This window comes from Cibotium barometz, chromosome 20 (assembly GCF_041138505.1).
Source record: "Cibotium barometz isolate CiBa-2024 chromosome 20, ASM4113850v1, whole genome shotgun sequence".
Classification (NCBI taxonomy): Eukaryota; Viridiplantae; Streptophyta; class Polypodiopsida; order Cyatheales; family Cibotiaceae; genus Cibotium; species Cibotium barometz.
This window is the reverse complement of record NC_141065.1, coordinates 48,839,356-48,852,829: the sequence shown is the minus strand read 5'-3', so window position 1 is coordinate 48,852,829 and position 13,474 is coordinate 48,839,356. Positions and strand designations below refer to the sequence as shown.

General features: G+C 42.8%; 1 protein-coding gene across 2 annotated transcripts; it reads left to right on the top strand.

Annotated features, from left to right (window-relative positions):
* The first annotated feature begins 413 nt into the window (after positions 1-413).
* LOC147627959 (vacuolar protein sorting-associated protein 55 homolog) lies at positions 414-12,985 on the top strand. Of its 2 annotated transcripts, XM_086815183.1 has the most exons (6): positions 414-584; positions 683-734; positions 843-882; positions 1,100-1,184; positions 1,319-1,540; positions 12,282-12,985. In XM_086815183.1, exons 1-5 carry the CDS (start codon positions 550-552, stop codon positions 1,500-1,502), a joined length of 396 nt encoding a protein of 131 aa, XP_086671309.1. In that variant the 5' UTR covers positions 414-549; the 3' UTR covers positions 1,503-1,540; positions 12,282-12,985. The 2 variants fall into 2 exon arrangements, with proteins under 2 accessions (XP_086671309.1, XP_086671308.1); XM_086815182.1 differs by lacking the exon at positions 12,282-12,985 and having other exon boundaries at positions 1,319-1,606.
* The last annotated feature ends 489 nt before the right edge of the window (positions 12,986-13,474 follow it).

The following is a 13,474-nucleotide window of genomic DNA, read 5'->3' as shown; positions in this document are numbered from 1 at the left end:
CCACACCATTGCAGAAGTTGGCCGCGAAGCATATCGAATAGCAACAAACGCGAGCACAGGTTCTAGAAGACGGGAAAGACAAACGACGATGAGCAAATAGAACAAAACACGTGTATTGCATCCCATATCATCGCAGATTTGGTGATAGTCAGCCATACCATCGCATTAGTCGGCCACGAAGCACGCACTGCTTCCGGAAGACGGGAAAGACAGACGACAACGAGCAAACAGAACAAAACACATGCAAACCAAAGTACACGTATACCGTTTACATGCAAACCAAAGGACTTACACGTGTTTGCGTTCTCATGCAAAAGGTCTTCATAAAGGTTGAAATTCAATAATTAATTAATGCAACCCCCACAAAAGGTTTGGGGTGCATATTAGATATTGGAAGCTTTTCGCGCAATCGGCATTAATAATTATATTATTAACGAGAAGGCTTCGTGTTTGAAGCTTACGTCTACACTTACTTCTAGAAGATCTGATCTGTGTTGAGCTATATGCATTGCCTTGAATTAAATCAGCTCTCTCTTTCCCACACACAACATGGGATCTGAACTTTTCCGATCTAGAATTATAGTGTTAGTACTAAATTTCAAAACAAAAAAAAGAGTTATTTCTTAATTTTAAAAGTATTGAAGATTTTTCTCTGATCTGCGCATAATTTTCTCTCATGCAGGCTTGCTGGCCTTGCTTTCATGTTTTTTGCTGCTGTCCTTTTGCAGATTTTGGTTGGTTGGTCTCCTTTTTAATCTTTGCAAAACAGAACATTTCAATTTTTATTTTGCCAAAATATATATAATGATTAAAGAAATTGAGCATTACCTCTATTTTGGCAGTCATGTGTCCTTTACAATAATTGGTGGCCCATGTTGACTGGTAAAATCCCTTAATACTCTGTATGCTTAATTCTATCTTTTACCATAACGCATTCTACATTATGCACATCATTATATATGGTTTTTTTTTCATCTTTCTATATTATTCTTTATTTTTTAAAACATATTTTTGCATGCATGATGGCTCATTTAAAGTTTTTAGCAACAAAATTGTCTTGCTATTAGGGTGGCTTAAATTTTTTTATTTTGTGCTGTAGGCCTCATGTATATCATGGTCCCTATGCCTTGTTTGTTTTTTGGAGGCGGCTCAGCTAACTTTATCAGCTCAAGTGATGCTGGAGAGTAAGTATTTTTTTGTTTGAGAACATTAATCTCTATTGGGTTTTTAAAATTAAGTATCCTTGTTTACAATGATAAAGCTTTGAAAGGCAAAAAAACCTCTTTCTTTATCACTCTTTCTTTGCATGTTGATATAGCTGGGCAGATGCAGCAAAGTTCTTGACTGGCTTTTCTGGTGTTGGAAGTATCGCAATCCCCTCTATCTTGCACCATGCCGGGCTCATCCAAGCTGGGGCCATGTGCATGGTGTTTGCATCCTCCTTCATTCTACTTTGTACAATAATTCTCCTCAGTAAGGTCACTGACGAAGACGAGTGGTGATCCTCAGCTTTCGTCTGGGATTGATGTAAAAGAGTCATGTATGTATATTCTTCCATACATCACAAAGAAAATGGTTATCACCAAGAAGTTTGTTTTTCAATGCATATGCCGACTCTCAAAGCTTTTCAGTGTCATAGCTTTCATCTTCTTGAAAGCTAAGTATAAGGTCTCTATAGACAAATCTTCTATCCGAGGGGATGAATGGGGGAGATCCTTCCCACTCATGAGGAATGGTGGGCAGCTGAGATTTCACCTTTTCACAGGCAGGGATTCTGTCTATAAAAACTGTACATTAATCTTGGGGTTTGTGCCTCATGAGGCTTTCACAACACACTTCATAGGGGGCCATACCATACTATTCTTGCAGTTATTGTGGGTAACTTAAGGGTTTAAGTTCTAACCAACTGACTTCATAAGATTATTTTCTCACATCCCACACCTCAATCTGGATAGTTGGAGATAAGCAAAAAACGCAAGCGAAAGCATGCTGTATGCATACTTTCAGCACCTGCAATGAGTATAATCAGAGCTGAATCTGCCCTTTGACAGGACTGGTACTTGCATTGTCAATTTTTTTTTTTTCCAGAAAAGAGACTTCTATTAAGTAATACAAATGGAGATCTCAAACCAAAAGGTAGGGAGATCTCAACCAATTGGGGGCACTAGGCTGGCATTGTCCCTTACTACTGGACTTCACGCCGGCTGCCCAGGAAGCTGCTGAATCTCTTGTCGCTTCTAATGCTTTGCATTAGCCTTCAACTTGCTTGCGCTAACCTTCAGATGGACCAGCATCTGCAGACGTGAATATACTTTCTTTCTTTCTTTCTTTCTCCAGATCTTAAATGAGAAGTATTATCCTCTGCATGCATCTTCCTCTTGCCCATCTCAACATGTTGAGTAGCATGCCACTTGACATCTACTCCGTGTACATGATCCTCTGACAAGAGTGGAAGGGGGTACCAAAGTGGAGTAGAGGTAACGGAGACTTCCTCTCCTTGCACCATAAACTTATCACTCTCAGATGCAGAACCATGAGGCTTGAGTTTGGGCGGCTCCTTGAATTTCAGCCTTGTATTACATCCCCACTTTTCATAACAAATGACAAAGTCACATCATGAGGCTCATATCCCATCTACTGAGCATATTTCCTCTTCCAAAATAGTTTGCTTTCTAGCATACAAGACTTGCTTTATTTCCGAATCCTCTTCCAGATTCTTAAGCTTACTATCCTTCCTTTAAGCTCTCTCTCTGCAAGCACTCTACCTCGGAATCTGTGTCCTCATCAACGACAATAGCTTGTTCTTGACCAATGGGTGTCCCTGACATGTGACAATCTGCATGGCTGGTCATTATATTTAATCAATCTAATAGGAAAGAGTTCAATCTAAGATTGTCTTTACACAAAAGGATTATTTTACAAGTACAAGCATGAGGGTGCCCTGCGGGGTCACCAGATTTCTGAAATACATCCGCATGACGAAATACAAATAGAACATCATACATAATTCTCTCCGAGAACCCTGGTGAACAAGTCTTGGAGAGAGTGCTCAGAGGAAAAACCTCCCATTAGCACACCCTACTCATCCTCACCCCAAGGCGGTACTCATGCTAGCCGTGGATCAAATGCCATATAAGTTATCACTATGGAGTCTAGAACCTCCCTGTACTGAACTATACACCTGGTTTTTACTGAAGGGTTCCTATCTAGAGCAATGTAATACACTTAATTATCTTGCAGGTCGCGTGGCTCTAAGTCCTCGGGTCATGGCAATCTTCTGATCTTTAATATGTCAATGTCGATGTCAATCCAACGCTTTAGTCCACAGCTCCTCCTTCATCGTTCGTCCTTGTTAGTGGTTGCTATGTACGGACATCAGAGGTACAATTCTATTTTCATGAGGGAGTGGGATCAAGGGATCTCTGTCTTTTTGACCCCCATGGGAGTCTCTTGACACGTTTGTGCCCCATATTGGTTGAGATTGTTGAGATGTCAAACTCAACATGAGCCAACACTCACGAGGCGCCTGCATGACTGTTCGACATTTACATCACTGGCGGGTTTGGTAGCCGGTATCGATATATCTTCGCCAGAGATTCTACAGCTAGACTACACCAACTAGTCCGTACCTACCCATTCCACTTAGCATGTTCACATTATGGACTGCTTGTATATATCCTATTACGTGTGTTAGTTACTTTATCTTCTTTGTAGACCTCCTTTGTTACGTGAAGAAGAAGAAGAATTTTCAGTCTCTCATCTTGTGTGTTCTCTTCTAGGGTTTGTGTAAGTGTGTATGCGCTTGCAAGAGCTGAAGCTCTCTTCTCCCCTGCATCGTTTCATGGTATCAGAGCCTGGTTCATGCCAAGGGCTGAGTGGCAAGAGAAGCACAGGAAGCGATATGAGGGTAAGAGCTTCATCTACTCTTCCCCCTTTGTGTTGACTATTATACCTTTGTCGGGAGTTCTTCGGGAAGGCATCGATAAACGAACTCCGATCGAGGAGCTTTCTTTATGGGAGCAAAGCTACAGGACAACTATACCTTTCATTGGACAGATTTTTCGAGCCGAAAACGTGTTCTGGGCGTATGTGGACCTCCGTTTTTCAGTTCGCAGGTATTCTTGAGCATTGCGGGTAAGTTTTGATTCTCTGTAGAACTCTATTTTTGGAACTGCAGGAAGGGCAATTGGTTGTGTAGGCACTGTGTCATGAAGCTTGGACATGAACGTGGAACTTGGACATGGAACATAGAGCCTAGACATGGAGCGTGGATTTTGGACTTGGATCTAGATTTGGATTTGGACTTGGACTTGGATTTGGACTTGGACTTGGACTTGGACTCATTGAATTTGGATTTGGATGAGAGATTTGTGGGTCATCCCCGTGGTGTGCTCGGCATCAGAGATTTTGTGCCTCGACATCGACATCGACTTGGAGATCCTACATCGGCATATCTATTTGTTTTGTATTCATTGATTGTATTGATCCTGGCCAACGTGCCCGTGGATTGTTCCTGAATAAATTCTTGAAAGGGAGCGGGGCCTTTCCCCGCTCAATGTGGTGTATTGTGCAAGATCCCTATTTCCTTCTCTCTCTCTCCTCTCTCTCTATATCTCTATATCTCTATCTCTTGGACACGTGGTTGAGTTTGTCACGGCACGCCCCGTTGGGCTTATAGTGGTATCAGAGCAGGATTTCTCTTGAAGAAACTTTCTTGGGATAACAGAGCTATGTAGAGAGTAGAGGGAGACCAAGGGCCTTATGAAGGGAACAACTATGAGACCAATTCAAGACTTCATGATGGGAACCAGGGTCATTAGAAGAGTACCATGACTATCAGCAGTTCAGACGATTTCTCAAAGACAAAGAAGTCCTAGCTTGGAGAGCCAGGAAGAAAAAGGACAAAAGAAGGGCTCAAGTGTTTGAAGATTTCATGAAGGATCGAGCCACCGAAGCTGAAGGAGTTGAAGCTGCTAAAGCCTATCTTCAGGCCAAAGAAGTCAGCATTGCATGAGGATCTAGAGCTACCCGCTCTATTTATCATGGAGGAGACACGGAAGCTACTCCTAGGCCTACTCTTTCAGATGCAGTTTCCTCAAGACAGGTAAGGGAAAGGAAGGCAAAGAAACCAGAGAGATCGCAAGATCATGAGATTGACATCATGCTAGGAAGTTCCTCGACAAATGGTTTGCAGTGGTGCTTAGCTCATTGCATGTTTTGACAAATAAAGCCATGGGATCTTTGTGGACCAAAGCTGAAATAGAATCCTTTTGAAGCATTGAGACTTTATGCTAGCAAAGGACCATTGTTGGATATTCTAGACCTTTTTTGTGGTTGAACATGATGAGCTTGCATCGGAGCCGTCTTAACCAAAAAGACCATGCTGTGGCCTATGAACGTCAAAGACAACAAGGTAGCAGATGCATTGTCTTGGAGAGTCCTGAGCCATGAGGTTTCTTTGGGTTACCCTATGGATTTCATTTTGATGAAGGGTCTTTAGCTACCAAAGAAGACTTCAAAGATGTTTTGAAACAGATTACAGAATAAAGATTTGGTGACGTTCTATGTCATCAAAAAGGGTTTTTCTTATGATGCAAACCCGTTTATGTGACACAAAGGATTCGAGGCCAAAAGTGAACAAAAAAAAACCATGCTCCACCTTATGCAAGGCAAAGAAGCATACTCACTATAACTCAAGCTTTGGAAAGCTACTTTTATTGGCCTTTGTATGAGAAAGAACATTTAGTTATATATTCGAGAATGTTTGGTTTATCAGAAGGACAAGTTTGACGAACAAAAGCTAGCAGGATTATTGCACCCATTGAATGTTCTATGGAAGAGTATTGCTATGGATTTTATCTTTGGATTGCCCAAGTCAGGAAATGATGATATATGGACCTTTTAGATTACCAAGAAGATCATCGGTTGGACCTTTCAGATCATTGCAGAATACATAATGCCTTCCATGACAGTTTATTAAAACTATGTACATTTTTACCCCTAGAGGAGCCTATTTTGGAGGATCCACCAGGGCTGGAAGAGCCATAAGAGATTGTGTTTCATTCTATGAGAAAAAGAGGAAAGACAGTGGTTAGAAAGTTTCTCTTGGAATTCGAGAATTATTTGCTATTGGATGTGAAATGGATGCAAGAGAAGTACTTCTAGGACTATCTAGATATACTTCCAGCTTATGAAGAAATGGTTGGTCCACATGTATTTGAAGTACAGCTATGGATGTCTTGCGATCAAGATAGATTCACGAGGGAGGCATTGTGTCTCTAGCTCTCTTCATTGTATATAAATATATTGGACTGGAACTGACCATTATTTTGCTTATAATGGTTACTTGGACATGCTCTAGTTGGGTGGCAACAATGCCGGATAGCCCAAGGAGCAAGATTTGTATATGGGAGGCAACGATGCCAAATGATCCATTGGACGACAACGATGCCAGATATCTTGGACTTCGTAGTCGGGCGGTCATTGTGACTAGATGGCCCAGATGGTTGTATTGGATTTCGTAGTCGGGCGGTCATTGTGACCAGATGGCCCAGATGGCTGTATTGGATTTCGCAGTCGGGCGGTCATTGTGACCAGATGGCCGAGATGATTGTATTGGATTTCGCAGTCGGGCGGTCATTGCGCCCAGATGACTATATATTGGATTTCGCAGTCAGTGGGCGGTCATTGCGACCAGATGGCCCAGATGACTGTATTGGATTTCATAGTCGGGCGATCAATGTGACCAGATGGCCCAGATGACTATTGATGAACTCTCGGGTGGTCCTAGTGACCAGATGGCCTCGAAGGATAGTCTGAGCGGTCCTAGTGGCTAGATGGCTCAGCACGGTTTCGATGAAACCAGACAGGACAATCCATGAACAGGAGGATCATTACTTGTGCACTGCATACTGATGTATGTTTGAATTTCTTTGACTTTGTGTGTTGTTTTTGATGTATGGACAATGCTTGGATTTATGGCATGTGATAGTCCATGGGGCTCCCCCAGACTACCTGGCCAGTACCTGGAATACCTAGTAGATGCGAATGATGCATACTTGTTTGTTGACTAGCTTGTGTCTAGTTTTTGCAGGAGGTAACTATGCATTTATTTATGTGACAAGCCATGAAGATGTACCATCAAGAACAAGGACATCGGTCAAAGAAAAGGCATTGAGATGTTGCCAGATGAGCAGATTACACCACAGATATGGGAAAGACTAGATGCACAAGCTCACCAGATTGGGCTGGTACCTTGAAACATATGGATGTACTTGATGTACCAGGGACATGTATGTACTTGGAAGATATGGATATGCTTGGAACACTTGCGGTCCACACTTGAGGACAACTGCAATGTAAGAGGGAGGGAATGTAACTATTTGGTCCTCCTAGCTCTATTTCATATGATGAAATCCATGCCCGGACACGAAGAAGACATGGGGACAGGGTCCATAAGATTTGATTAAGAAAAAGCACCATTCTTGGTCAAAAAGCATGAAAAGACAAAAAGTCAAACAGGATTGACTGCGAGCCAAGGACACCATTGGAAAGAGGAGTCTAAGCCGGACCAAAAAGCTAAAAGGCGCTTTCTCAAAAAGCAGCTCCAGGGCCAAAAAGCAAGGCCTTGAAGTTGTAAAAGCACAAATGAAGAACTTTGGCTATTATTAATAATATTTAATAGAAAGGCAAAAGCAAAGCAAAAGCATCACTTTTTGGCAAAGAGCTAGGCTTCCCCGAGCATAAAAGAAGCATGAGCCTCTCTTGAGCATCAAGTTGAAGAAGAATCTCTTCATCGCGTTGCCATCTTCGTTCAAGCTGGAGATTATCTTCATTATCATCATTTATGAACCAAATCATGGAGTTTTTCATCGCTACCCCCGCTGATTTCAGAGCGCCTCCAGCAAGTGCAGTGCCATGTCACCATCTTTCCGTGCAAATGTACGGATCCGTACAACTGTACGGACATAAAATTTTAGAATCCCTGAAAATTCCAAAAACCCTAAAATTACTTAAAAAACCCTAAAAACTACTTTTTGGAGATTTTTATTGCCCGAAAACCATTAAAACAGGTTTTATATCAGTTTTCTTGCTAGAAAGAGCTTCTCTAGGGTTTTCATCATTGACAAGGCTATAGGAATTGTGGAGATTATTCATGGGATGAGCGAGTGGATTTAGAGCTTGGACATGGAACATAGAGCTTAGGCATGAAGCTTGGATATAAACATGGAACCTGGACCTATAGCTTGGACATGAAGCTTGGACATAAACATGGAACTTGGACATAGAGCTTGGACATGGAACATAGAGCCTTGGATTTTGGACTTGGATCTAGATTTGGATCTGGACTTGGATTCGGACTTGGACTTGGACTCATTGGATTTGGATTTGGATATTAGATTTGGTACTAGCCCGGTGAGAGATACTTGTAGGTCATCCCCGTGGTGTGCTCGACATCAGAGATCTTGTGCCTCGACATCGACATTGACTTGGAGATTCTACATCGGCATATCTATTTGTTTTGTATTCATTGATTGTATTGATCCTGGCCAATGTGCCCTGAAAGGGGACGGGACCTGTTCCCCGCTCAATGTGGTGTGAAATGTTTGGAATTCCTTGTACAAACTTCTTGATCCACGATATGTGAAAAGTCGAATGAATCTTTCCCCATGAAGGTGGTAAGTCCAACTTATAACTCAAAGGAGAATTCTTCTTAATAATCCGAAAAGGACCATAGTAACGTGGTCGTAACTTTGGAAAAACTGATTTCATTGTTTTATATCGATGAGGAGCCACGAACAAAAGAACCATATCACCTTCTTTGAATTCATCATGTCGGCGACGTCGATTAGCTGCTTGTTTGTATTTTTCCTGAACAAGTAGTTAAATGTACTTTAAATTGTAACACAATATTTACTTGATTATAAGATAGTATTGACTTGCATTTCTTGAACTAACTAATCTGCTAATGCCACCTTGTGTTGAAGAACAAAGTTCGATGAAAGAACTGGTGTATGACCATAAGCGGCTTGAAAAGGACTCATGCCTATTGCTGTGTGATGAGAATTATTGTAAGCAAATTCCATCAATGGTAGATAATCTTCCCAAGGTGCTAGGCGAGACCGAATATAATGTTTGAGCATCTCTTCAAGAATTTGATTAACTCTTTCAGTTTGGTCATCTATCTATGGATGATATGCTGAACTAAATAGCAAATTTGTGCCAAGTGACTTGAAAAGTGAAGTCCAGAAATGTCCTGTAAATTAGGATCTCGATCTGAAATAATGGACTTTGGCAACCCATGTATCTTGAAAACATATTGAAGGAATAACGAAGCAATATCCGGAGCTTGAGCTGTCTTCTTGCATGGTATAAAATGTGCCATTTTGGATAATCTGTCAACCACCACCATTATCTGTGTATTACCTTTTGAAGAATGAGATAAAGATGTAATGAAATCCATACTGATACTTTCCCAACTTTCATTTGGTACTGGAAGTGGTGCCAAGAATTCTTTATCATATACTGGTAATGTGTTTGAATTGTTGAATGCTTATGAATGTCAAAGGCAATGGCATGGCCTTGTTGCATGAGAACTGTGCCAGTTGCAATATCAGAAGCATCTGTCATGACTACGAAAGGAAGATTGGGGTTTGCAATTGCCATCACTGGGGTTGTTGTCAAAACAATCTTTAGCTTACCAAAGGCATTAGAAGCATCATCCGTCCATCGAAAAGCAGGAGCTGACACCGTCTCCTTTGCAGAGAAAACCATTAAGAGTGTTGAAGAACAACCGGCCTTACAAACCCACTGCTTCGTCTGTAATGCGGACAAGGTTGGTGTGTGGAGATCGATGTCAATACCATCTTTGATAAACTTCAAAGTGTGGCTACGGAAACTGATGAGAGGATCATACTAATGTAACCGTTGCTGAGTCCTGACCCAAGATCATATCGTATTGAGATAAAGGCATAATCTCAAAATCCATCTTATCGCGATATTGGTGAATGCGGAAGGAAAGTCGAGGAGCCATAGTATTACAATTAAAACCCGATCCTTCCGCCAACTCAATCTCGTAAGTGTGGGGACTGCGAGTAGTGGGTATCTTCAATCGTTGCACCATCGCGGTGGCCACGAAATTTTGGGAACAACTGCTGTCAATTAGAACAGTGATAGGACAGTTGGAAATTGAATCAATCAGCGTAACACCTGAGTGGACACGGAGGCTAGAATTTTAGAGTCATCTTGTGTTTTCGCCATTGAAGTAATGACGCAAGCCTGTGCGTGCTGGGAGATGATCATAACACGTTTGCTTTTAGAATTGTCTAAAGGCTGATGCTGAGACTTGTCTTCCAAGGTGGAAGGTTTCACGTTGGAGTTCTGCCATTTACTAGGACATTTAGGGCATTCGAACCAATGGTGGTTTCTTGAACAAATGGTGCATAGGCCTGTCTTCTGTTGGCTTGTAGAGGAAGACTACTTTGAGTTGCGGGATTGGTCACGTCCAAAGTCTCATCCATGGTCTGATCCTTGTGGTTGATAAGATTGTTGGCACCATGGTTGGTCTGAAGATGACCCATCTCATTGTCGAGGCTTTTGGAATGATTGCTACTGAGAATTGGGTCGAGATTGAGAACCACCAAACAAAGGTTTGGAGCCATCACGAACAAATTTATTACCATTGCTGAGATTAGAAGAGGCTGGGCGACCTTGTGATGAAGATCCCCGAGGTGTGAATGTGACATCGGCTATGCGTTCGGCATAGCGAATTGCAGCTACTAGGTCGACTAGATCGCATTTGTGAAGGTCCGTGCGCAACGTGGGGGTAAGTCCCTCGACAAAAGCATGTAGCTTGTCTTCTGGGGACAATGTTGAAATCTCCATTACCAAGCTGGTAAATTGCGAGATATTAGAGGCCAATGACCGGGTTTGGGTCAAATGGCGTAAGCGAGACCATGCTTGAAAATCCGCATTGGTAGGTATGAACTGCTTACGAATGACATGCTCGAATTTTCCCCATGTGTTGACCGTCTTCCCATCAGACAGTTGTCGTTGCCACCATAAGAATGCATTGTCTTTCAGCAAAGATGCGGTAAAGGTAATCTTCCTGGCATCAGTGAGGTCCATAGAATTGAAGTACAAGTGGAGCTTGTACAACCATTGGTCAAGTGCACGCTTATTGCATTGGCCGGAAAAGCGCTCAGGAGGTTTAATGTCCAATTTCTTAGCTTTTAATGCTTTTAATAAGCGATAAATGACTTTTAAGCATCGGCTTCTACCTCTGGGGGAACCACGTCGGTGTCTGGGATTGGTACGTCGATAGAAGCCGTCAAACTTGCAGGTTGAGAGTGTTGGGACTGCATCTGCTGCATTTGCGATGTGAGGGTCTCCAAAGTCTTCTGGAATTGACTTTGCATAGCTGCCATGTGGTTCTCCATCTCTTGCTGCCATCAGGTGAGAACAGGTTCGTCTTCAATGATTGGTTCATCCGCCATGGTAAGGGATGGAATTGGATTGCTTTGCTGCAACTCTTGTTGGTGCTGTTGTACCCTAGTGAGAACCGTCACCGGGAGAGCGAATGGGTTGCATGGAGGAAGGTCGGAGTGAGGTTGTCAAGGGGGAAGCGGGAATAGACCACCCAGTGTAGCGGGGACGGCCAGGAGGAGAGAGTAAGGGACTGGGACTGGCAACCGGTGTGGCGAAGGAGTGGGTGTCCGAGGAGTATATGTCGGTGTTGTAGGTCAGACACTGTAAACCAAAGGAGCCTGGTCCGGGTATGTACTGATCTCGTGGTAGATGAGAGATGCCTTTGGATGGCGAGGCCAAGGTAAGGGTGCTGCTCCTAGAGGAAAGTGTAATGTGGTAGGTCTCGTGGCGAGGTATGCACCCTGAAAATCCACACGTCGAATTCCCTGGGACGGGATATGGGTGTGGCTATTTGGATACGGAAATAGGCTAGAAGAGCAGGAGCAGGTACAGGTTCAGGAGAAGGCACATGTGCTGGAGAGGGTGTCCCTTGGATATAGCTGAACTAGTATGGGCCCTCGGCCATAAGCCACCGCCGTAAGAAAAATTACTGAACAACGGTGAAGTGTGTCCAGCATATATAAGTTGGTGTGTTCAAACTTCAGCCCCAACCCGTAGAATGTAACATTTGCCCCTGAAGCATGCTGTGCCCGAAAAATACTGAAGTGGTGTGTTTCTGATGTATAAAAATGCTACATCTTTGTTTCTTTGTTTTGTGGGTTTTTGACTATGTTAAAAAAATTGTTTTATTACAGGAAGATCAGACTTGAGGAGCGGGCTTGAGAGAGTAGTCATAGACAAGAAGTGTGGATAGGGGCAGCCGAGTTGTATGAGCTAGTAGCAAAATTGAGCAACATTGCTGAGCAGGACCCATCCGGATTGAGGAGATCTTCCAGATTACAACCTCAGAGTTTTGACGTGCTTACAGTTAATTTTGCATTGATGACTTCCGTAATGCATCATCTACACTAGTTGTGTTGTATGTGCAGAAGCCTTGCTGTACTGATCCACAACCCTAAGCATTCTTAAGAACATTGATGCTAATTAACATGAGATAAGACACATAGGAGAGAGAGAAGAAGAGAGATATTAGTGTTCAGGTTTTCTGTGTTACTATGTTACAAAAAGGTAACTCATGATTTTACATGAATGAGGGCTTTGGTCAGCCCCAAGGGGTTGACCTATGCCCCTTCTACATAACTTCTACTTGCTATGGCTGAATGATGAACTAAACTTCTGATTATATGACTTACGAACTTCTGAATTATGTGAGCTACTTATATATAATGCTGAGGGTCCAGTCGGCCAGAATGCATGCTGTCGGCCAGCAAGTCGTTGGAGAAAATGCTGAAAATAATGCCTTCTTTGCTGCGCTTAGCTTCTGTTGCTGCCCACACGGGCTGTCCATACCTGTAGATGTTGCCGACTGCTGCCTTGTTCCCCTGGATGGCTGCTGATAGTGCTATGATGGCTGCCAACCAGGTTCTCAAGTCCTCTAGTGGATGATGCTGTTTAATGCTGATGGTTATGCTGATGATGATCATGTGGATGATGTGTTGGTGATGCTATTGAAGATGATGATGCTTCTGCTACTGACACTGCTACACTAATCAGGGATCAGACAGTTCATTTTGAAGATTAAGCCATGGCACGGGAATGCACGTGACATTCCCTTCTGCTAAACTTGATGATGGGGTGGGACTCTGTCATCCTTCCTCCCTGGACTTGACCTTTAATTTCTACTGCTTACTGACTTCTACTGACTGATATTTTTGGGTTTGAACACCTTCACTCTTGATCTCCACTTCCCAGTCTTTGATGAAGAACTAAGCATCTGTTCATTGCTGTCCCCATGCCTGCTTTCCCTTAACCTTGACACAGCAGTGAGTCACCTGCCGGAACTGATCATGCATGTTGCTAGGCTTTTGGAACTGATCTGAGAGCTTAC

What these genes read in the sequence shown, in the direction of transcription:
- LOC147627959 (XM_086815183.1), top strand. Translation starts at nt 550, where the DNA reads ATGGGATCTGAACTTTTCCGATCTAGAATTATAGT. An exon ending in TTCCGATCTAGAATTATAGT is followed by an intron (nt 585 to 682) that starts GTTAGTACTAAA and finishes TCTCTCATGCAG; the next exon opens with GCTTGCTGGCCTTGCTTTCA. An exon ending in CTGTCCTTTTGCAGATTTTG is followed by an intron (nt 735 to 842) that starts GTTGGTTGGTCT and finishes CTATTTTGGCAG; the next exon opens with TCATGTGTCCTTTACAATAA.